This window comes from Drosophila takahashii, chromosome 2R (genome assembly GCF_030179915.1).
Source record: "Drosophila takahashii strain IR98-3 E-12201 chromosome 2R, DtakHiC1v2, whole genome shotgun sequence".
NCBI classification, from domain to species: Eukaryota; Metazoa; Arthropoda; class Insecta; order Diptera; family Drosophilidae; genus Drosophila; species Drosophila takahashii.
The window spans coordinates 32,793,729-32,816,974 of record NC_091679.1 but is presented as its reverse complement, the minus strand read 5'-3'; the positions used below and the strand labels follow the sequence as shown (position 1 = coordinate 32,816,974).

Here is a 23,246-nt window from a genome sequence, read left to right as displayed (position 1 = left end):
CAAATTAACTGTTATTTGTTCATGCCTATAAAGTCCATAAAAACCAGTTAAATTGTTGATTAAAACTTGTAAAAACCTCAGTAGGCCTTTTTAAAATAAAAAAATCTCAAATAATGATTATTTACGGTCCCTGATTTATTTGTCTATTTTTTTCCCCTATAAAGAAGATTGAAAAATGTAGGACATCGTATACATTTGTAGGACATTTTTGAAAACGTAGTACCCATAAATAATACTAAATTACAATATTTGAGGGTTTTTAAAAATATGTATAACAAGATAAATTAAAACTTTAATTACTGATTCTACTTTAAAATCATTTTATGATTTTTACCAAATCTATAAATCCATATTAGACATTCCACTGTGAGTCCTGCGAGAGAGAGAGCTCTCTCTTTCGCTCTCTTGGAGGTCCTGGCTCTCTGTTTCCCTGGGCTTTGCGAGTCGTTGACTGCCGGCTGGCGCGTCGCTGCTTGTTGAGCTCGAAACTCCAGCTCCTGCAGGATACGGGCATTTCGGGGCACTCAGGCATTCGGGGTCCGTGGCATCCGCAGTGAGGACGCGTCGCCGGCGCCGTTCAGTGTCAAAGTCAGTTGTGCCTGAGCTTGTGCCAGAGACAGTCAGTTTCGCTGCGAGTCTGCCATCCAGCTAGTTTCCGCTTCCGGTTCCGTGCGAGTTCTTTGGCCAGTAACCTGTGGTTGTGCACCTTTTTCTAACGACTTTTGTAAACACCCAGCATTTTTGAAGAAACGAGATCCCCAAGCACAACGTATTTTTGTAAACATTTTATGCAAAAAGGTTTCGGCTCGTGAAAGTCAAAGTGCAAATTGGCCCAGAAACAACAAGTATAGTTCATAAACTAGTTTCCAACTCGGCTGTGTGTGTTTGTGTGTGCGAGTGGTGTGTGTGTGCAATTGATTAAACAAAATAGGGGTAACCTAGGCCAACTGGAAGCGAAGAGACCCCACCAAAAGCCGCGGACTAAATTGCCAAAGCCAAAGCCGAAACCGAAATCCAAGATCCAGTGAGATGGGCTGCAACACCAGCCAGGAGCTGAAGACGAAGGATGGCGCCGCCATCGATGCGGTCAGCAATGGCGAACCGGAGCCGAGTGCTCCTCCCTTGGAGGGCGAGTCCTCCAAGTCCTCCGCGGGCAATCATTCAAATCACGCCAAATCAAACTCAATTATCTCCAATGGCGATGCAAAGGCGGCCAACGGGGGCGGCGGATTGGGCGGGGGGAGTGGCAAGTCGGAAGCAACAAATGGCATCGACCGACCCTGCGACAAGGCGGCAATCACGGAGCTCAACGACGATGAGGACGAAGGTAAGGCCCGTTCAATATCCGATTGCCAATACATTCATATTAACACCTATTCAACATTCGGTGCGTGTGTGTGTGTGGATGCACTCGGAAAAAATAGATACCTTAGTACTTGGTTTAAACATGTCCTGAAGAATTCCCACATTTAATTTTTTATTTTTCCATACTAAATGAAATTGAAACTACAAAAATCGTAGACTATAAAAAAAGGTTTGAAGAAGAAGATTCTTAAAATTTTACATAAAATTTCTAAAAAAGTCCAAAATTAATCAATATTTAAAATAAAATGTACAATTTAAAATATTTTTAAAATTAATAAACAATAAAAAAATATATATACTTTAAATTTAAGGTAGAGATTTTTAGACAAAGAATAAAAAATAATTAATATTCTTTTTTTTTCCTATTCACAATTTATTTAAAACATTTAGAAGGTATAGTCATTTTCACACCTTTATTTTTCCGAGTGTGTTGTGTGAGCGGATGAAAGGAAATCCTGTGACCAGGGGCTTTAGTATTATTTACTGTATCAACACGCTGGGCGTACGTCGTTATCGCAGTTGCCTTTTTGCTCGCGCTTTTCCATTTTCCCCAGTTTTCCCCGGTCCCCACGCCTCCCCTGGTTAATGGTGTCGCAAATATGAATTGTTTAACTGTTCACGAGTATATATACAGATATGTATACATTTGTGTGTATACACTGCACTCCATTACGCGCCACTACATCCGCAAGCATTTCTGTGCGCCCAATGGCAAATTTGTGTAAGATCCTTAACTTTGTTAAGTAGCCGCCTCGTTGCCGGCCAGTCGCCTCGGGCTCACTTTTTTTCCTAATGCACGTTAACGTAGTTCATGCTTCTGTTTATGTTATCTAATAAGCCTAGCCGGAATTTTCTTTTATGGCCAGCGATATGGGCAATATCGTAATACAAATTCCACAGCTTTCTTTTTGGGGGCACAAGTTGAGTTTACGACATATGAATCGGTGATAATAACATTTACTTTGGCTAAGAGAAAAGCTGTAAATATTAAAGATGGAACAGAAAATATCCTAAAGAATGTAAGGTAATAGGCATACTATTAGGGCCTGATTATTTAGCGTAAATAATGTTTTTAGAATAATTGAATTTTATTAAAACAACATATGCCCCATTTCACATAATAATATGCACAATATATTATTTTCAGTAGGTTCACCAAAAAGTATGAACCACAACTTTTATTTAAAATTATTTTCAATTTACTTGAAAATTCATTTAAATTATTACCACAATAACTTTTTACTCAACGCAAAACTCGGACGCAAAGTTCGGGTAATGCCATTGGCAAACCTCAAAAAAAAAGAGAGAAGCGAGTGCCCCAAACATTTAATTCATCTTTTTGGGGAACTTTGTGCGGTTTATTTGCTCCTTTTTGAAATAATGAAAATATGAAAAACCAACGAAGCCAAAACGAGAGCACACAGCGTTTCCAGAGAATGACTCATAAATTACCACAGCCAGCTTTCCCTTGTGGCAGGTGCAGCAGCAGTGGCAGTGGCAGTAACTGTTTGTTTAGCCGCCGTTTTCCGCACATTTTCCTGCTCGCCCCGCTTTTCATTTCCCAGTTCCCCGAAGGGAGTGCTGATAAATTGTATAGCGACACTTTATCAATGGCTGGTTGCACGGCAAAAGTTAGCCAGAAAATTTCGTTTCCTGTTAATGCCGCAAATTATGATTATTGCTTAGCAATTTCCCAGCTGCTTGCTGCTTTTAATTTGCGAATATATGTAAGCGTTTTTCACGGCAACTGCTCCCTTTGTTTTCCCCGTAATATTTTACCTAAGGTTTTGCTCAGGTAATTGGGGCTTTAGCGAAAAATCTTCTGGAATATGATGAGTAAAATAATCCTCGGAAGTTGAAGCGTAGTTGGGAAATTGTATAATGAGTTCTTGAAGTCAAGCAGACTTTTCAATATTCAATTTCATTTGGGGTATAGTGTTCCATAAATATTTACCAGCAGTCTTATCTTTTCGCTCTTACCATAAAGTTACTTACTATAAAGTTTAGGCCGCTCTTCAAACTTTTTTGATTTTCCGCGGCAGAGGCATAAAAGAAAAGCGTAATAAAAAGAAACTAAAGAAAAGAGGGGAAACCCAAATCAACCATAAAACTGCCGCTCACTTGCGTCATTTATTTGGCCACCCAGAAGATTTGGTATTACGAACACGTAGGCTGTATTTCAATTTTATTCCGGTTGCCAGTGAAACAAAATTAAAAACATAAATCCGCTAAAGTTTAATTCGAAGCTGCGTTTAGTCATTACACTTTTTTTGCGGCCTGTTAACTAATTAAGAAATGGTGATGACGAGGTTCATTTTATTTCCTTTCGCTTCCCTGTGAACTTGGCCACGCCCAAAGCGGAATTACCTGCGAATTGCGAATGGGCCAGAAAGGACATAAATTGCCAATAAAGATGTCAACTCATGCAAAGTATAAGCCTAAGCAAACAGACACGAGACGAAGGGCGGCGGAACATGCTAAGTCCTTGCAAAGCTCCTCTTCAGATGCCTTTGCCTAATGTGAAAGGCAAATAAGTGCCATCCAGTGTTTGTTGTTCCTGCTAAAGACAAGCAATTAAACTCTGCACACACCCCGACGGGCAATAAGGAATTATCCCTACTTTAAGATGCTCTCTAAAAGATGTTTGAAGTTCAAGTTGTGGGGGAAACATTTAGTTAAGTGTTTGTGTTTAATGATTTGTTTCTTAAAAATGTTTTTTTTTTTATATTTTATTAAGAACCTTAAAACTTTTTACTTTTAATTTTCCATAAAATATTGAAATATTTTTTTAAAACTTATTTTGTAATATTTAATGTTTACGTGATTCTTAAAAATTCGAAGTTGTAATTGTTAAAAAAATCAACTGATTGACTCATTTGGTTAAAGGCAATCGTTTTATTTTAATCTTCTTATTTTACGATCAACAAAAACGTTTCCCCAGGATTTAAATCCATGAAATCAATGTTCTTGAGCTGCTAAAATATTCTATAATCCCTGTATAAGAGTATCAAAATCCGATTTCCCACGCACAAAAGCGGGCATTAGCGGCAGATTAAAAAGACTGCGGGCTCCTTCAAAGACATACGGCAGGGACATAAGCTTAATACTTGCGTTTATAGCGGAAATTTGCATAATTTTAATTAAATTTTTGACAAGACGTGAGGCGTTTTCAATTCCCGCCTGTGGAGTGGTCGTTACATCTTTCACTTTGTTAATTATGTGGCAACTTGTTTGCTGCCCCAAACGTTCTGCTAATGTTCAACTAATTGAGAGTAAATATGGTGTTCTACTTGCCATTGAGCAGTCAATTTGATTTATTGAGCAAATGATTTTCCGTGGAAATACGTATTCTGTTTACACTTGTCGTAAGGTGGGTGCGGCATTTGCTTCATCGGAAAAGGTGGAAAGGTGGTCGTGTTGATGGGGTGCGTGGCTGTTGTCGGTCTAATTAGCGCAATTCCTGTTCCAGGGTGTGCCCTGTTGATAAGCTGTTGGCCAAGAGTGCGGGCAAGGTGTTGGCGTGGCCAAGGGTTAAGCAAGGATTCAATTAGGCAAACAGAATTAATAATAATATTAAAAAATTGTTACTTAAGATTAATTTCTTAAATTCATTTTTAAAATATTTTGCTTTAATGAACATTAATTTTTAAATAACCGGTTTTAGTAATAGCACATTTAAAATTATATTTTATGGTCCTGACATTGTTAATTAATTTATTTTCCCACTAATGAAAATATTTTACTGTTTGTATGACCATCCAAATTATGTTTTAATCGTCTTTGTATCTATCTGAAATATATTTCAATTTCGAGTAAATTTCGATGTAAAACTTTATTTTTCAACGCATTTATTTATTATCCAATCGTTTTGAAGATATAAAAAAACACCTTTGCTCACTAATGAAAATATTTGACTGTTTGTATGACCATCCCAATTATGTTTCAATCGTCTTTGTATCTATCTGAAATATATTTCAATATTGAGGATATAAAACTTTATTTTTCAACGCATTTATTTATTATCCAATCGTTTTAAAGACATAAAAAAACACCTTTTCCTCCTCCATTTTGCGTTGACAGGCTGAAAATCAATAACTATAAAATATTTTCACGCCAAGATATCGAAACTCGTTAAATTTTTCCAGCCAAAAGCATTAAAATTCAAATTTAGCAGAACGTTCACAGTCCATTTGGTTTTCCTGGGCGGTTGGCAAGTCAGCCGTACCAATAACACGTATCCGCCGCGTTGGCCCAACGCATTAATTTCAATTTGACGCTGGCGAGAGAGAGGATTGTTCGGCACGGACGTCCTGGCCTGTCCTGTCCTGGACTAAAAATACTTTTTGGCAATGGCCTTGCCCACAAATATGAATAATATTATATGAGGGCACTGGGGGCGGGGGGAAAGCGGCATATTTACACGAAAGAAATGCATAAAATGGGACACTGGGGCGGCATTAAAGAGCCGGACAAATGCCAGAAATGCGTGCCCGAATGATATTTAATATCTGTGTCCGACTCCAGGATGGCCACAAATTGAAGAAAGCCGGCGCCAAGACAGAGAAAATTATGCATACCACAAATGGCGTGGGATAGCGAGGGGTGGGACAAAAGGGGCACAGGGCCATTAGTGCCCATTTATATGGATGGTGATGTGTGCGGCGGGTCTAATGTCTGCGTGTTTGCCCTGTTAAAATGCCTTTTAAACAGGCGCGCAAAGTATTTCCTAAGCTCTGCAATTTGCGTCGCCTCACCAGCGGAAATGATAAATTGACATTTGCTGAGGCTTCCCGCCCGCTCGCTGACTGGATATCCGGTGCTTCCATCCCACGTCCAACAGTCTAACGGAATAACATCCAACTCTTCGGTTCAGGTTGGGTCGTTATTATTGTCATTGTTCTGTTTTTATTGAAGCGCTTCCGCACTGACTGTTGATGCTCCCTCTGGGATTGGATTGCCGCGGCATTCTTATGCCGCACAGCGTTCCGCAAAAGGATTTCGCTTATTGTACTTCAGCTGTATTTCTCTTCTGAATTCTTAACATCGTTTGGTTTAAGCTGGAATTTGTAGAGTTTTCTAAATATATTTTTAATAATTTTCCAAAATATATTCTTGTTTTTTGCATACCCATTCAGTTATTTATTTTCTTTTATTCAGCCACCCCCCTGCGATTTCCATTTTAAGAAAAAGTAGACAAGCGTAGAATTTGCTTACTCCGACTTTGTGGACTGGCTTATGAATTTCTTATATAGCAATTGATATGCCCACATTATTTATGATGCTTATCGGTGGAGTTTGACACATCTCTCTGCTTTTGTCCTGGCTTTTGTCACTTGATGTAAATGTATGCGCATATAATTTGTATTTGTGCTGATATACATTTCAGGGATATCAGGGCTTTTGAATAAACCAAGAAGAGAAGAGGAGTATATATATACATTTGTACTTTTCTGTGGCCTGTTAGCTGTGAATAATTGGAAACGATTATTTGTTATCGTCTTGCCTATGGAATCGATGCTTTATGGCATGGAAGGGAATTTTTAAAGCCGAATTTATGGTGTCTTGAATTTGGTTCAGCGACCTTATGACTCATCAATTTCGGAAATGGGTAATGTCAAGATAATGTCTTATTTATTCGGGTGATTTCCCAATTTCTAATTAGGCCAAGGCAACCGAAAATAGGCTGATATTTCTTATTTATAGAACTCTTCAAAAACTACCCCCTAACAAATCAGGCACGCAGAGCACAATGAAGAGCCTAACAAATTGGAAAATATTTCTGTGACTGCTCTACTTTTCGTGTGGGAGTGTGTGTGTGTGTCTCAATCAAGAGCACACAACATAAAGGCTAATTGCACAAAGCCAATGCCAGACATCCCCTACTAGCCACATTCCCAACCAAAAACCAAACCGAGCCGAAGCGGTGAAATGGCCCCGAGCAGCCAAACAGGCGACTAATGAAGTGCCATCCATTGTTATCCTCAAACACGATAATGGATATTACGTCCATACGTATATATATATCTCCGTATAATAGCAAATTTAATTAAAAATTGTGTGCTCTGTACTTAACAAGTTGGGTGGCTTCGATGGGCTGGGTGGCGTACGTAACGTATACGTCATGTTTGAACGATATTGGCAGCTGAGCTGTTGCTTCCGCTTACCAAACAACAACGATAACAACCAGGGCGCGGAAATAAGTCAAAGCACTGGGCCACTTTCACGTTCCTTCGCCGCCAAGTTTCCTTGACAAACAAAGCGGAAATTGATTGTATTACCAGCAACAGCAGAGGCAAAAGCAAAAGCAGCAGCAACGACAAGATACGTTGAGGGCAGCAAAGCATAAAGTAGCAATCGAGCATACAACCCCAGTACATGTTTTCGACGCCAGGGACAATAAACGTGGCGCCGATTTACCCTATCAGCCCAAGTTCCTCGTAAGCTGCAAAAGGGACGGGGTCCATAAGTTGGGCATACTTTGGCATGGTTGAGCATTCACAAATTGATGTAAAATTCGATTGGCAACAAAGGTTGTAATCCCCCGAAATGCTTGATGAGCTGATAAGAAGGGGCACATATAATCCCCGATTGCCTGCTGCTCGGATTTAATACCGAAGTTGATTTGTATTTAAACTTGGTTCAGTCTTTTTTACCAAGTTTGCTGAATTAGGATGAATAAGATAAAACACCTAAGCCTAAGTCAAAAATTTAACTAATTTAGAACATGTATTATGGAACTAGTTATCTTCCCTTTTGGGAGTAAAAGTTAGTATAACAGATTTTAAATACCTCATTAAAAATTCAATGAGTATCAGATAGTCTATCAATTTCATCTAAGACTAGTAATTCTTCGTATCCCGTCAGGTTGCCGTTGATTTTCTTTTCTTTTTTGTGCATAGCTCTCTTTATGCAATTAAGTTGATTATGTTTTTGTTGCTCAGCAAATTTGGCTATAATTGCGCCACACAAAAGAGGGTTCAGGACTTCAGCCGCTCGCTTTTTTCGGGGCTGATTAAAAGTTTAGGGAAACAAGTTGAGGCAGGCAGGCCACGCCGTCTGTGCGATGTCTAACTTTGAGTAGACTTTACTTAGTGCTGTCAGTGCTCGAGTGTGTGTGTGTATGTTTCGGTGCACTTGTGTTGGTGCCTTGTCATTGGCAGCCCGGCTCATGCTCATAATGCTTTTATATTCCAGCCGCCGGCATGCACAGGGAAATGAAAACTGTTGGAGCCAAGCTAATTCCATAATGAATTTCTCAAGTCTGGCCGCAGGCAAAACTCGCCTATGTGCACAAGTATATAATTTATAAACACATAATCGATATTGTTTCGAAATTTATTGGTGGCAACGTTGGGGTAATGGCTGTTGGTTGGCCGACAAACTTATTCGGGGATAGAATGGCAGCTAAATGGAAAAGTTTGAATGACCCCAACAGAAAAGCCCCAATTGTGGTCTAATCCACTTAGGAAGAAACCGAAAATAGACAAACGAACAGGGTTTAAAGATTTATTAGAACTAAAAATCACCAAAGAGGTTTCATTTGAATTAATTTTAATAAATCATCTCAAAATATATCTGCCTTATCTGCGTTATTAAGTTGGCATATCCACTTCACAGGTATGCAAACTTTTATTGCCTACTGAGGAACGCACTTATCCCAAGTTTAAGTTTCGCAACTCCACTTGGCAATTCTTTTATGCCATAACTCCACCCCCAAATGCTACTTCACACGGATACAACCCCACAAAAGGCATTCGCAGGCACAAAGTATCTTGACTTCAAGAGCTCACATTTCATTTCGGTAGTTTCCTTATTCTTTCCCCCAGACAAAGCCAAAATAAAACGAAACTTTTCGTTATAACCAGCGACTCGCACTTTATGGCTATTTATATGATTAAAAAGTTGAGTGTGCAGAAAATTAGCTGAAAATTTATGATATTGCCGGGCGTTGATGAGTGGGGCGGAATTCTGGCCAAAGAGAGCTGGGGAAAATTGTGACAAAAGGCACTTCTAATGCGAATGGTCGTCAAGCTGGCAGGGAGTGCGTGTTTCGTTGAAATTGACTTGTATAAACAAATATCGCGTATACGCAACGTTTTCATTTGATACATTTATGATTGCGTGTGTCTTGTCAATGTGAATGTGCAACCGTGTTCGACTTTCACTCTGCTTCAATACACATTTAATTCACCCACTTCATTAGCCTATTCGCTGTCTCTCTTCTGATTGCATAACTTTACATTAATAAATATATACCCAAACCAAAATATTTTTCCATATTATTGATGGCATATTTTAATGGATTTTCTTCTTTCGTATTTATCTCTTAAAAAAACACCCAAAATCTTGATAAATGATTCGAAAAACTAATAATAACCAAAACCGATGAAGAACCGGAGGTGGAGATACACATACCACATCACCATCATCATCATGGCAGCAAAAAATTCCGTCGAAATCCCTTGAAAAATTTGGATCTCGATTTTAAATTCGATGTCAATTCGTTTTAGCCAACAACAAATCCCTCGACTGGTGTGTGATTATCCCAAAATAGCCGCCTTCGTTGTTGTCATTTCAGAGACAACGAATGGAGACTCTAGCGAATAAATGTTTTAGCTAGATATTATTTCTAAGTGTGTTGCTGTTGTTGTTAATGCTTATGCAATTTTTGGTGTTCCTTGTTGATACTAATACAAACCGTTGAACTCCTCGTTAAAGTAGTCGAGAAATAGGCAGTTGTTTCCTATATGAATGCACGTACTTACACCGTTTTCTTAGATTTTCGAATTCTACTAACAATGTATTTTATTCGTAACAATTGGCATGTTTTCACTCTAAAGACTTTCTAAAAAATCCTTCTTTAAAAATTCTAACTAACATTTAAGCTGGCAACACTTTTCCTTACCGAAAAGCTTTTCGATAAGCTTTTTTGTGTTCCTTTCCATAACTAACCAAAGCTTGAAAAAGTTTATATGTCTATCCTATAAAATAAAATCCCTCTATTAGCGCGTTTATTGTTACTTGTGATTTTTTTGTGTGTCTTAGCCTGGCTCTTACTTTTACTTTGACTGATTCAAATTTTATTTGTATATTTTCAGGTAATTATCTGCATTTAACACTTTACCAAAATCAGCATACTACTTGTAAGACCAACAGGTATTTAAAGTCACTCTTTTGGCCTTGATTAAATATGGGGACATTTTGGGGAAAAGCTTTCGAAAGCTAAAAGAGTAGAGCTTTGCGAAATTCACTCAAGGCCTCGATTAATTTCCCACTCAGACCTACTTTCGGCTCGTTTCCCGGAACGTTTTAGTTAACAGTGGCCCAAAGACAACATCGGCCGATGTCGGCCACCCGAACGGTTAACAGGGCCACAAGAATCACGTTTTTAACCAAACCCACTGGCCAAACGAGGCCAGTTTCACAAATCAAGCGGAGCGTTCGGTTCGATAGGTTGCCCCAAAGAAAGTCCAAGCGGAAGTCCTTTCAGCCCAAAAAAGGGAAAGTGCGCGCGAATTTAAATATTAATAGAAAAGAAGCAAGCTATCGGTTTGCCCGTGTTTTGTGCTGAGCCTTTCTGAAGAAAAGCTAAGGTAATTTAAAAAATCTTACATCTATTTTAGAACTTTAAATCAAGGACCGTAAATAATCATTATTTGAGATTTTTATTTTAAAAGGCTTACTGAGGTTTTTACAAGTTTTAATCAACAATTTAACTGGTTTTTATGCACTTTATAGACATGAACAAATAACAGTTAATTTGCTTTCCAGATTTGTTGAAATGCATATACTTTGTGGACAACAGGAAAAAGAACGTGGTTTTTGACGTTTAAATCAAAATATCACAGTAGTCTTTTTAAAATAAAAATCTCAAATAATGATTATTTACGGTCCCTGCTTTAAATTGTAAGTTACTAGAGAATAGAGAATTCAGCATTTTTCTGTTGCTCGCTTAACGACTTTCAGGTGTGCCAAACAGAGGGCATAAAAATCTGAAGCATTCGGATAGTAAAATAAATATTCCTCGGCATCCAGTTGGGTAACACATCTCAGCCGCTAACTCCTGGTGACGCACACCAGTCCTCCGTGCCCATGAATAAACAAAACTTTTGTGTGTTCCGCCTCCGCACCTCTTGGCAGGCCAAAGTCACAGTCCTTTGGCTCCTTCGCTGGTCCCCTATTTTTAACATAAAAATAACATAAAATCTGCCTGGGCTTTGCAATTTTTTCCCTCTTGCGCTGTGTAGTTTGTTTTGAAGTGTCATCATCGGAGGTCGGATGAGTGCGGGCTGGGGCCGAGTAACGACTTAGTTGGATATTGATTTGGTATTTTTATCTTTATCACAGCCATTTGCATCTAATCAGCTTAAAATTGACGCCCAAACTTGGCATATTTGATTTTATTATTATGTACATCAGCATACAATGGTAATTATAGGTTTGCTCGATGGGCTGAGTGAAATATTTATTCAGATTTTCAGCTGTGACCCGATTCGCTTTGTCATTTTTTTGTGCGACCTTAATGATTGAGTGTTGATGCTCTCGGGTGGATTTTCCTTTCGGGCCTTTTAGTCCATTTTTATTTATTTGCAGCTGAGCCGCGCTCTTTTAGCCAAGCGTCCAATTTAATTAAGTGGATGAGAGCAGAAGGGCGGTAAGGATTAAAATGCCAGCAGGCAGAGGAAGTAGAAAGATCCTTTAGGATATTCTTTAATGGATAGGCCAAAAATTGTTGAACCAAAATGTAAAATTTGATTAGTGTCAACAAATTTTAATTTAGTTAGAAACTTTTAAAAATTCTGTTTAATTAAAAATTACTTTTAAAAACTCATAAATAAAATATAATAAACTTAAAACTTGATTTAAAAGTTTTATTAAAACCCTTCCCTTTTTTATGATTTTAAGTCCGTTTTTATAAAAATCTGAGAAATCTCAAGATTTTCATTTTTATCAGAGATAGAAACATATTTTATTTATAAATTTGTTTTATTTATTACACATAATTCTTTAGTTTAAATTTGTTTTAAATGCATATTATTAAATATATTAATAAAAAAAGGAAAATATAAGTACCTTACCAATATAAGAAGCAGGTATTATAAAAAGTTCCCTCATTCCTTAACTTTTCACAGCAAAATATTTCTATCATATTGTGTGATAAAATTGAAATTCCAAAAGGACAACATCCTGTACCCTGAAACTAAGACAAAGTTATTTCAAATACTTGCGCCCCACCACCATTTACGGGATCATCTGCTCCCGTGCATCAGCTGTCCAAACTTTGCAGGAATTTCATTAATGCCTTACTTTGTTGCCCACACCCCGGCGAGAATTGGTTTCAATGTGCGACAAAGTAGAAATTAAATATTCAGATTGGGCCCGTGGCAGCCACGACACAAAATTGTTCTGTGTTAAGGTTCGTCGCACCCGGAGCTGAATGGTATATGGTATATGGGCTTTATATCCCGACGGAGTGCAAACAAACATGCCACATGCAATATGAGCCGCCGTGCGAAACAAAACAAAGCGGAACTCAGGACTCTGCGGATGACACATGACCTACAACGTTTTGTTATTTCGGCTCGGCTCTTTTCACTTTTTATTGTTTGGTGAAATATTTTTATGACTTGCTTTACGTGAGCCCGGCTCGGGATCCCGCCAAGGATATGGGGCTAATGTCGTGCCGCCTCTCTGGCCAATCAATCATTGGCAAGTCCCGCTTAGCGCATAATTTGAAAAAATAAATAAACGAGAGGAGTTATGCAAATGCAGACACGCCAGAGTTCCTGCAACCGAAATGAAATTAAACAAATGTGATGGATGGCAGGGCCTGAAACGGAAATAACATGTAAAAAATGTTTTCCCTCATTGGCACCGTGATAAATGTTTATTAAAAGTACTTCGAATGAGAAACACATTTTTTTCTGAGCTTGTGAGTTGTTGGATAAATCTTTTATGGATGAGTAAAATTGATACCAATATGTTAAAAGCAGACAAGAATTTTATTCTCGACTTTTTCTGACTTAATTGACAGGAATACCTTTTTATTATGAAAATTAATGACTTTTCTCAAGCTTCACTGCAAGCGCCATAAGTTATCATCACTGTCTAAATCTGCTGAAGTATGTACTTTAAAAAAAGCTCTTATCTCACCACATGACTGCTAAATATTTTCCCAATGACAATACCAAAAAAATGTATATCCACAAAGTCCCCTGTCAGAGTTTTGCTGGCCCTGGAGCCCTACACAACTTTAATTTGTTATAATCCACAGGCCTTGAGGCAGCACACAATGCCAGGCTGGATCTGAAGCATTTTAAACCATCTCGCATACAGGACATCCCCTCGCACACACACACTTGTACAGTATAGTATAGCATATACAGAGTTATCAATTTCACAAAAGAAATCATTCAGGCGCATAACAACAAAACAGAGAGGAAAATGGGCGACATGAATGTCCTGGCAGCATTTCATATTCCATATTCCACCCGCCCCTTCTGTTTATACAGATGTCAAGTGACGTATTCGTATCGCCACCCCCATCCCCTTTTGCCTTTTGCATACGGATACAGATACAGATACTCCCACAAGTATGCTACACCCATTTATTCCCAACAAATTGGAAACGTGTTTGCTCGTCTGTTGACACTGACTTTGACTTTTGTGCTGCGCATTCAGTTTGTCATAATTCAATTTCATATATACGTATTCCCCGACAACAGCAGAGGTCGTTTTGTGGCGCACCTTTGTCGTTTCAACTCTGGTTTATTCTGTGGCCACACACTGTTATTTTCAAATCAATGGCCAGCCAACGTACACATTTCACAACTCCGACACGTCATATTATAATGCAAAACTAGTCCAACACTCGTGACAAGTTGTCCATTTCATCGCATACCCATTTATATTCCCATTCTGCTTGCTATCAAGAGGGGGAACTCTTGACTCTGCCACATAATTAATGCCATTGACAAACAGTTATTTTCCTGGCCAACTGCAGGCTGCTCGCAGCCTTCCTTAGTGTGTTTGCCCGTCAATCAGCGCGTTAAATTGTCGCACCACCAGCTGCGTTGCTCATACGCCGCGTGTTCAGGCCAAGTTTTCGGGCCATTCCGCTACAAGAAATCGGGCCGCTTGTGTTGACTTTGCATCTTTGATGGTTAGTTGGGCTTTCATGCCAAGCCCCCGGGCTTCGCATCGCATAAATTTGACTTTCACTTCGGTTTGAGCACAAGTTTGCGACTACTTTGCCATGGTTAGCTGATGAAGTGTTTAATAAGAGTTAAACCACAGATCTGCGACAAGGCTGATAGTCAAAGTTTTACTTCTCAAGTGCAAAGTTTAAATGGAAGCGACACTAAAGAATATTGGTATTTGATTAAAAATAATACAGGTAACTTTTGCAACTTTTCTGATTAGATTTGCTAATCTAGAAACTAAGAGGGGTTGCAAGACTTTTATTCACAGAATATTCTCACTCGAGGTAGGAATATTTATTTGCTCCACATCTGTCAACTGCCCACACAGACCGGGGCTCTTAAGCTCATATCTATTTTAATCCGGGCTGTTCAATTTTCCGAATATCCCGCTCTCTGGCAGGCTGACAGTCCAAATTGTGCTGCTATTAATAAACCCACGAAGGCCGCCTGCTGACCAGGCTGACCAGGACTGCTGGCCTGCAATTTAGTGGAGCACTTTTCACGGCACGCATCGCCAGCTGGGGCAGCAGTGTTGGCCATTTGTCTAACGCTGCGACACCGTATTCAATTAAATATTGAAAGACGTGGCTAATAAATTACCCAACGCAAACGCAAAGGCAAACACAAATGCCGAAGGGCCAGTGAAAGTCCAGAACCGATCCGAAGAAGGTGAATTATTCAGGCCGTGCTCATAAATATAGGCCCACATTAGGGCCAAATCGTTATAGATCTACAAATTGCCTAAATATTTAATGGCAGTGGGTCTGGTTGCGGCACGAGCACTTTTAATGGCTGGCAGTCATCGGGATTGAGTAGCTGAAAAGATTTATACGCACCGTTGACAAGGAACACGCAATTGGAAAGGGGTTGGTTTGCCTTGGTGTTGGTATAAAGGAAATCCCTCTTTTTTCCTGTTTGGCCACATCATAATTCATTTGTTTCGGCCCCCGAACAATGAGGCCCGAAAATGTAATTTCCTAAATCAAACCCAGGCCCATTGTCTGGCGAATTCAAATCGTGTTCTCCGCCGCTGAATCCTGATTCGCAGTCAATAAAATCAAATTTATTTCAGTTAGGGATTTTCGGTCATTAAATGGAATTTGTATGCCGTGAGTTTTCCTGTTTTGAGCTTCGCTGTGCTTCCCCCATTAAGTCATTCCAGTCAGGAAATTGAAAGCGGTGGAGTGTGTGCGTAGGGGAAGATATATCCAAGATGGAAATGTATCTTTTTGGGCATCATTATTATTGTGAAGGGAGAGGGAGGTTTCAAAATGTCGATGTGACAGGCGGTTCAACCTTTATCTACTCGCTTAGGAGGACACAAGGTAAGTCAGTGATCCCATCAATAATTCCTTGGCTATTTCAGGCCGCCTTGAACCAATTTTGTGAGCAGTTTGTAAATCTTTTCCTGGGCCAGCTAATCTCTCCGAAGTCCTTTATCCCCACATGCACTTTCATGCTTTTGCCAAGACATCCTGTCGATACTTTTGACTTCTTGGTTTGACAACATCGACAAACAGCTATTCGTATATGTATACTGTGTATTGGACGGGCCAAAGTTCAAAGTATGCAAAGTCAGTGAGTGGTGAAGCAGCAAAGTTGCCACAGTAACCAACTGCCAGCCAACCCAATCCCGATTTCCCCACCAAAACCAAGATCAGATAAGCTGTCCCGGGGACATTGCATTGGCTGGCATTCAATACAGTTAGTAGGGAGCTCCAGGAGCAGTCCGTCAGTGGCTCAATACACACTCCTCCCGCTCGTCCTGCACGTCCTTCGTCCTTCTTGCCCGTCAGACAGCCAGTCGAGCATGTATTTCCTTCCTTTTCTGCGCTGCAGCGCAGAATTTCCGTTCCAATGCACTCTGATTGAAAGTCTTACGGGCTATGTATATTGGTATTGGTATTGGTATTCGTCTTGCTGTATTGGTGCTCTGCCTGAAGGACCTCCACGCCCAAGAGCCACTCGACTGTGTCGTATTTTTTGCAATTTTAATGTGCAATGACGTAGATGCATGAGCTGATAATGTCGAAACGCCCCCATTTTCGATAAGGCGGCAACTCAAATAAAATTCACAGACAGAAAGGGAAAGCGATTGGGGATAGTGAAACGACCTGGGCAATACCTTACAAGTAATCAGTTACTAAGATTTTACAACTCATTATAATCATAATCTTAAAATGATACTCCAATTATGTTTGTGGCGGATTAACTACTTGGGCTGTGGGGAGTTTTCAGAACCCTTTCTTTGTTGCATACTTTTTTAATACCACATGTCCATATATTTTTTACCCAAACCCTTGGATTCGCGCATGATAAAACTAAACTTTGCATAAACGAGATTAAATATTTTAAAGATTAAATCGTCTTATTAACATAATGTAAGTAACATTATCTCAATTATTCTTCCTACAAAACAATTATCTTAATAAATAATATAAAATATAACAAATTATCAGCTAAAATTCTTTTAATTTACGAAACAAATAAATAAAATACAAATAATTTCAATATTCTTGTTGTAGCCCCAAAAAGACATAGTTAAAATTCCTAGAAATGTTTTGGTGCTATACTTTGCCATTAGCTGTACAATACCCAACGATTTGGGCACTCCAGGTCTCGTCAGCGCCGCCATTGAATGGTGGCGAATATGCCCCTCCAATCGTCAAGTGCATTAAGTGTGTCACTCGGCGATGGCCTCGCCTTTGTGCCCCGGAGAAACCCTTTGTTGCACGTGCAGCGCTGACAATGCAACTGTCCACGAAACCCTTCAGCTGGGACAATGCGAGACAAAACGCTTTTCACTGCTTTTGGCCTTTGTTAATCGGTTTCCCCCAAGAGCTCTTGGCACCTCCCCCCTCCCCCGGCACGTCATCGAATACGAGTTCGAGTATCTAATTAAAACGAGCGCTCTACTTAGACGCTATCAAATGTATCTCTCGCTTTTAAGAAGACTTCAAGGCTGGCTTTGGGTTTTTCGAGAAATTGCTTTCGCTTTAATTGGATTGGGGTCGTTGGTCGTGGGACGCGGATTGCAGATTGCGGGTCGTGTTTATCCAGGACGAAGGACCAAGGGCCAAAGGGCCGCGGGCCAAGGTCCTGAAAATACGAGAATTTACCACCTTCGCTCGGATTTCTTCTCGCATTTATTTGCTTTACGGCATGTTTGTGCTCATAACTGTAAATCCGTTTTTATTATCCGCTTTTAAATTGCGAGAGAGCTCCCGGCCAAAATGCTAGCGAGTCCTTTCTGCGCATACTTTTCAATGTTGTATTTCATTTCGTTATTTCGCCTTTCCTCTGCAAATTGTTGGGGCTACAAATTTGAGGCTCACTATTCTCCCCTTTTGCATATAATCCGAAATACTCAACTACAAAAGGGAGCTCCGAGAATCGCTCCGTCAGCCCACTCCACATCATTGCTATTCGGAGTATTCCTTTTGTTGTCCTACTTTGCCATGTTTGACTTTTACAACACGAACTATTGGGGTGCAGCAAAAATAGCCAACATTCCTTGGAAATATGAAATATGTGGCGTTGGGGGGAAATCATACTGAAAAGCTAGCGAAAGGACCTTGGTTTACGACCCTGATTGGAGTGTGGGAAAATCCCATTTAATTGGAAGGAATTTCGTTAGAACTCAAATGTTCGGGAATGTTTTTAAAATTATTATTTATTTTGATGTCGATTGGTCTGCCAAGAGCAAATATAATGTTTGATTTATTCATTCAAAATTTATTTTATTGATCTTCTGTAAATCCTTTCAATTTTTCAGAAACCTTAAATTTTTATTTATTAATTTTTTAGGTTTTTTAACTTTTAGCACTATCGAATTTAATTTTAGATTGGTTGTTCTATAAATAAATCTCCTTCCAAGCCATTTCTGATCGATTTAAGGCCCATTTCCCATCAAAATTAATCCTTCATCTCAATTATCGTAAGCTCCAGTCGGTTTTAATCTCTCATCCGTGCATATAAGCTCCTTGTTTCTAGCTGTTCGTATTTATAATTAAACCACCGCCACGGGCTGCATATTCTCATTACACTCAAGAACCGCCTCGGGGGGATCAGGAAAAATGTTGTTTGGCAAACAGGCGACTTTCAGATACCTGGCGAAAAATCTCGGAATCTGGAAACGAAAACCAGAGACGCGTGGCTCAGCTGCCCGGGGCTTTAATTGATTTTAATATTTAATTGCGACAACATGGAAATGCAAATATGCTCAGAGAGTTTCGGCATAAAATCAATTTGGCAAACTGCATAATAGAAAGGAAGAGGGGTAGTGCAATCGAATAAATTTCAAATAAGCTTGTACGTCATTCGACATGAACGAATTTGATGTCTACATATATCGCCAGAGAGTCTAACCAATTTGGATATGCATAACAGTCTTAGCCAGAATATGTGATACCATGGCATCCATTAAAATAAATCTAACGACGGGAAAGTCGTTTCCCCACTTGATTTTCCTCGAATTGCCATTTCGGAATTCATTCTCTCGCCCTGCTAAACAACTCGGTTGTCACTTTGCAAACATTTCTGAGTGACAAACAATTTGATAAGCTTCTTTTCAGCTGAGCTGCTTTTTCTCTGTTGACTTTGCCACACAAACAAATACACATAAATACGAATTCCAGCTGGCTTAGAGTTTCCTCTGCAGCTTCTGCAGAATTTAAAGCTTGCTATTTTAGGGCTCATATTTGCTGGACTCTTGAAGAATCCCACCCTTGTTTTGCTAATCAACTACACAAGGAGTCACTGGGTCCTTTGTGTTGTAATCTGCTGTAGTAATTTGTAACAAGTTTTGTGTAAAATTAGTTCCTTGGGCTAGGAACATTTATGTTGCTTACAGTGGGTGGTAAGCTGGAATCTGAAGCTAAGATTTAAAGATCAAAATTAGTTGTTAATGTAACTGTTAATGTAACTGGAAAGTTATAAATAAATCCTCCGATCTTATATACTCACAATAAATTTCAATTTCAAGATTATAATAATGATTAAAGAATCATTTTTCTCGGTGTTACCATTTTGTTGCCTGGTTCCAGCTCTCTAGATCATCGTTATGGCCTGCCACTTTATGTCCGCCGAGCGAGTTGTTGTGGGAACGGTTAGTGTTGTCTATTGATGAGCTTGTTGTTCTTTCATTTCCTCTGCTGCAACAAGCACCGAAATGCCACAAAATGACACTCGAGACCAGGCGTCTCGGTTTCATTTTCACTCAGTGTTTACATTTGCATGTTTGCTCAGGGCCATACCATACCAAACCATCCTGTATATAAGGAGTGCGGGTACAATGTGTTCCGGGGACCTTCGCTTTGGTTATGGCTCTTTTGGGGCAGCCACCAGTTAATTTAATTCAGTATTCCCTTCTCCTGTCTAATTGAGTGGTTGGTCAAGCTTTCTTTGCGCTCGGCGGGGTAAATGGAGGAGATATGTTTAGACCACTTGGACAACGTCTCCTTGGGGTCTGGGTCTCCGAAACAGAGACACACACACGACAAGCTACTTAATTTGAGTCAGCTGGTTTTATGTCATTTATTTTGTGACACTGACAGTGGAATTAGTTCAATTGCGATACGAAGGCAGCTGGATGGCATAGAGAATTATGAGTGTGTATACGAAATGGGGTTAGGCTCTCGACAAGATCTAATAAATTGTCTGAGCTTATTTTGGTTAATGGAAATTATGCAAGAATCGTTTTATCAAGAATACAGAATTTATGGAAGTGCAAATAGTTGTGCGTATAATTATTATAATAATTTTCCAGTTCAATAAACTTTTCTATTTCGTAAAACAAACTTATTGCGACACTTTTCAACTGTCAGATAAAATTCAAAAGCTGACTCTACTTCTCCAACATTCCGCCATTTATTCTGCTCATGAGCCGACAGTTTTGTTAATTTTTACTGACATTTAAATGCGCACACACACACACCCACAAATTAAACACTTCTGCATAACCATAACAATAACCATCGCACTTTGGAACAAATAAAAGGTGACAGCCATAAACAAAAGGGGCAACAGTACACAACAAAAACGAAATCCTTCTGCGTGGGCACAAGTTTAAGTATAAATTACCACAATAAATATAACAAAAACCAAAAACAAAAAACAACAGCCATAATGTGAAGCACTTTGCACAACAACAGCAGTAACAAACAAACAATGCCAGTCAATAGCTCACGCATCAGTGGCAAACAAAAAGGAAAGCGAGGAAACCGGGAAAAGCCAGAAAAGGCAGCGGAAACTGCTGCACAGCAAAATAATGAAAACGAAAAAGCGAATGGGAACGTGGCCAAAGCAGGCAGGAAAAGTAAAAGATTTCCTCGTAAGCATGACGCTTCGTTAAGTTTTTTAATGGCCTGTTTTACGGGCGACCATATATAAAAGGTGAAAATTAATTTTTCGCATGTCAGCATGCAATTAATTGCAAAACTTTACAGGGCTGCGAAAAATAACAGTAATTTTAGCAATACAATAAACAAAAGAAAACCATCGATTTTATTTTTTATTTTAACTGATGTATTAAATTTACGACCAATTCAAAGAAACATATTTTTCAATGTATGAAATAAAATCGAATTTTCCATCTCGATGAAATATAAATAAAAAATCATTTTTAAAATCCTTATATTTCCACAATATTCGTTTCATTTGTAAAGAAAGAATATCCAACATATTTTTATCCAATCAGGATATGATTAAATTGAAAATCCGCTTTTAAGCGCCCTTTAAATTGAATGGCAAACCCGTTTTAATCCTAGTTCCATACTCGGCTCGTTCAATTCATGATTAAAACCCAACTCAATGACCCGCCGTGCTCGAGCATCAAAGGCCTCGAAAATTATTGGACCTCTGACCTGGAACCTGGAGAGAAGCGGGCAGCAAATTGCCATTTGGCATGCTAGCCAAGGCAGTTACCGTTAGCTCAGCATGAACTGTGGCCTTTGCAGAAGCCAAAGGACCACAGGCCGATCCCATTGCACTTGCACTTGGGCTTTATGGTCCTGGTAGCTGGTAGCTTGTTGCTCCTCTTCGCTGCTATCCGCGTCATCGACGTAATAAGTTTCAATTTCAATTGTACTGCACAAAAGGAGGGCAATTCGAGGACCAGATGGCAAGAGATATACATACCCTCATAGAAAGGGAATCCGTTTCGCCCCGTGCAAGTGGATTCTTTATTAATAAATGTAACTTTTGAAGGTCTCTGAAGCCCTGGCGTTCTGGTCCTGCCTTTGGCCACATAGTTTTGCCGAAACTCTTTCTGTTTCTGTATCTGGAAAAAATAAAAGGGTGAATGGGACTGACTGGTGGTGGAACGGAATTTTTCGCCATAGTTTTCCGGCAACTTTTTGTGCTGCGTTGGCTCGCTTTGGTTGTTTTAATTTTGTTGGCGAAAGTTGCTGGCGAATTTTGAGTAGCATTTTAATAATAAATATTGCACACGCTAGCAACTTTTCGTGGAGGCAAGTAAAGTAAAGAGGGAAGCACGCGTGGAGTATTCGGTGTACTGAGTGTTTTCATAAATACACCGGAAATATGCTAATGGAGGAGTGGGCAAAACAGTAACATAAAGCGTAAACACAGCTCAACACATCCGGCATGCTTGCAGACCTCAGATTCAGGCAGTAGTTACACAATGAATATAACAAATGGGTTCTCTAAAAAGATACAAATTTCCATTAATGTTATTAAATATTTTCGCACTCGATTCCGGGAAATCTAATTTTTAAACTGTCAAACTTACAGGAATAGTTTGGACGTTCATAAATTGAATTGTAAAGTTTCCTGCATTGCAGCTAATTCGTCTTCTAATTAGTGCTTTTCCACAGCAGTTGTGAATGTCAGTCAGTGAAAATATTTAATCAAACTTAACAGTTTGGTCAGCGGGTAGTGAAATAAAATTCTGTCCGGCACGTAAGCAAATTGTCAACAAATGGAATTATTTATTTCTCATTCTCTTAAGCGGAACGTGACTAGATTATGGTTCATCGCCGAATTCCCAATTGGGACTTAAACTCAATGGTGTCATCAGCTTGTTCGTCTTCATAATTTTCTCGGTTGCGCCATCTTGCATATCAAATAGTTCAACTTTTCCTTGTCCTTTTCCAGGCCTACGGAGCGTATGCGCAACATTTTACAATTTGAATTTTAAACTGGCAGTGACTGTTGGTCGCCAAATAAAAATTTAAATTTCCATTCCAAATAAAATTAATGATATAGAAATTCATGGTAGTCTTTCCGCAATTTAATCTACGAAAAACAATTAAGGCAGGCAATCAATCGGAGTTATGTGGATAAAAAGATTAACATGAACACAGTGCGAATTGAATTTGAAATATGAATGGCCAACAAAAATGAAGATATAAATTTAAATAGAAATAAATGGTACACTTGGGCGCTTTTATTTTAATTGGATTTTATCGCAGACCATACTCATGAATGATGTTTCCTCATTGCTACCCTTTTTCGCTGCCTTTTCCTACATGTCCTTCATAGAAAGTTGTGGTTGGCCTGAGTTTAATTATGCAAAGCCTGTTCATTATGGGCAATCTGATTGTGAGTGCCAGCAGTCAGTGTTGGTAAGTCACATTTAACTCAGATAAGAGTTCCTAATTTATGATACATTCTGACCGTTTGGGCTCTGCACATAATTTCCTCGGGCTAAGCCTAACA

General features: G+C 39.2%; 2 protein-coding genes across 4 annotated transcripts in view; one reads left to right on the top strand and one right to left on the bottom strand.

The window, feature by feature from the left end:
* Positions 1-547: 547 nt before the first annotated feature.
* igl (igloo) overlaps positions 548-23,246 on the top strand; it is a 43,886-nt gene continuing 21,187 nt past the window's right edge. Inside the window, exons 1-2 of one of the 3 annotated variants that reach the window (XM_017146501.2) lie at positions 548-1,327; positions 9,757-9,897. In XM_017146501.2, coding sequence (XP_017001990.1) covers positions 1,030-1,327; positions 9,757-9,875 — 417 coding nt within the window. In that variant the 5' untranslated portion in view covers positions 548-1,029 and the 3' untranslated portion in view covers positions 9,876-9,897. Of the gene's footprint in view, positions 1,328-9,756; positions 9,898-10,782; positions 10,959-23,246 lie in introns of those variants that run through there. The other 2 variants (XM_017146500.3, XM_017146502.3) reach the window with 2 other exon arrangements.
* LOC138912547 (uncharacterized) lies at positions 21,224-22,817 on the bottom strand. The gene is made up of 3 exons (XM_070213604.1): positions 22,318-22,817; positions 21,705-21,846; positions 21,224-21,653 (listed from the first exon to the last, which is right to left on the bottom strand). Exons 1-3 carry the CDS (start codon positions 22,336-22,338, stop codon positions 21,499-21,501), a joined length of 318 nt encoding a protein of 105 aa, XP_070069705.1. The 5' UTR covers positions 22,339-22,817; the 3' UTR covers positions 21,224-21,498.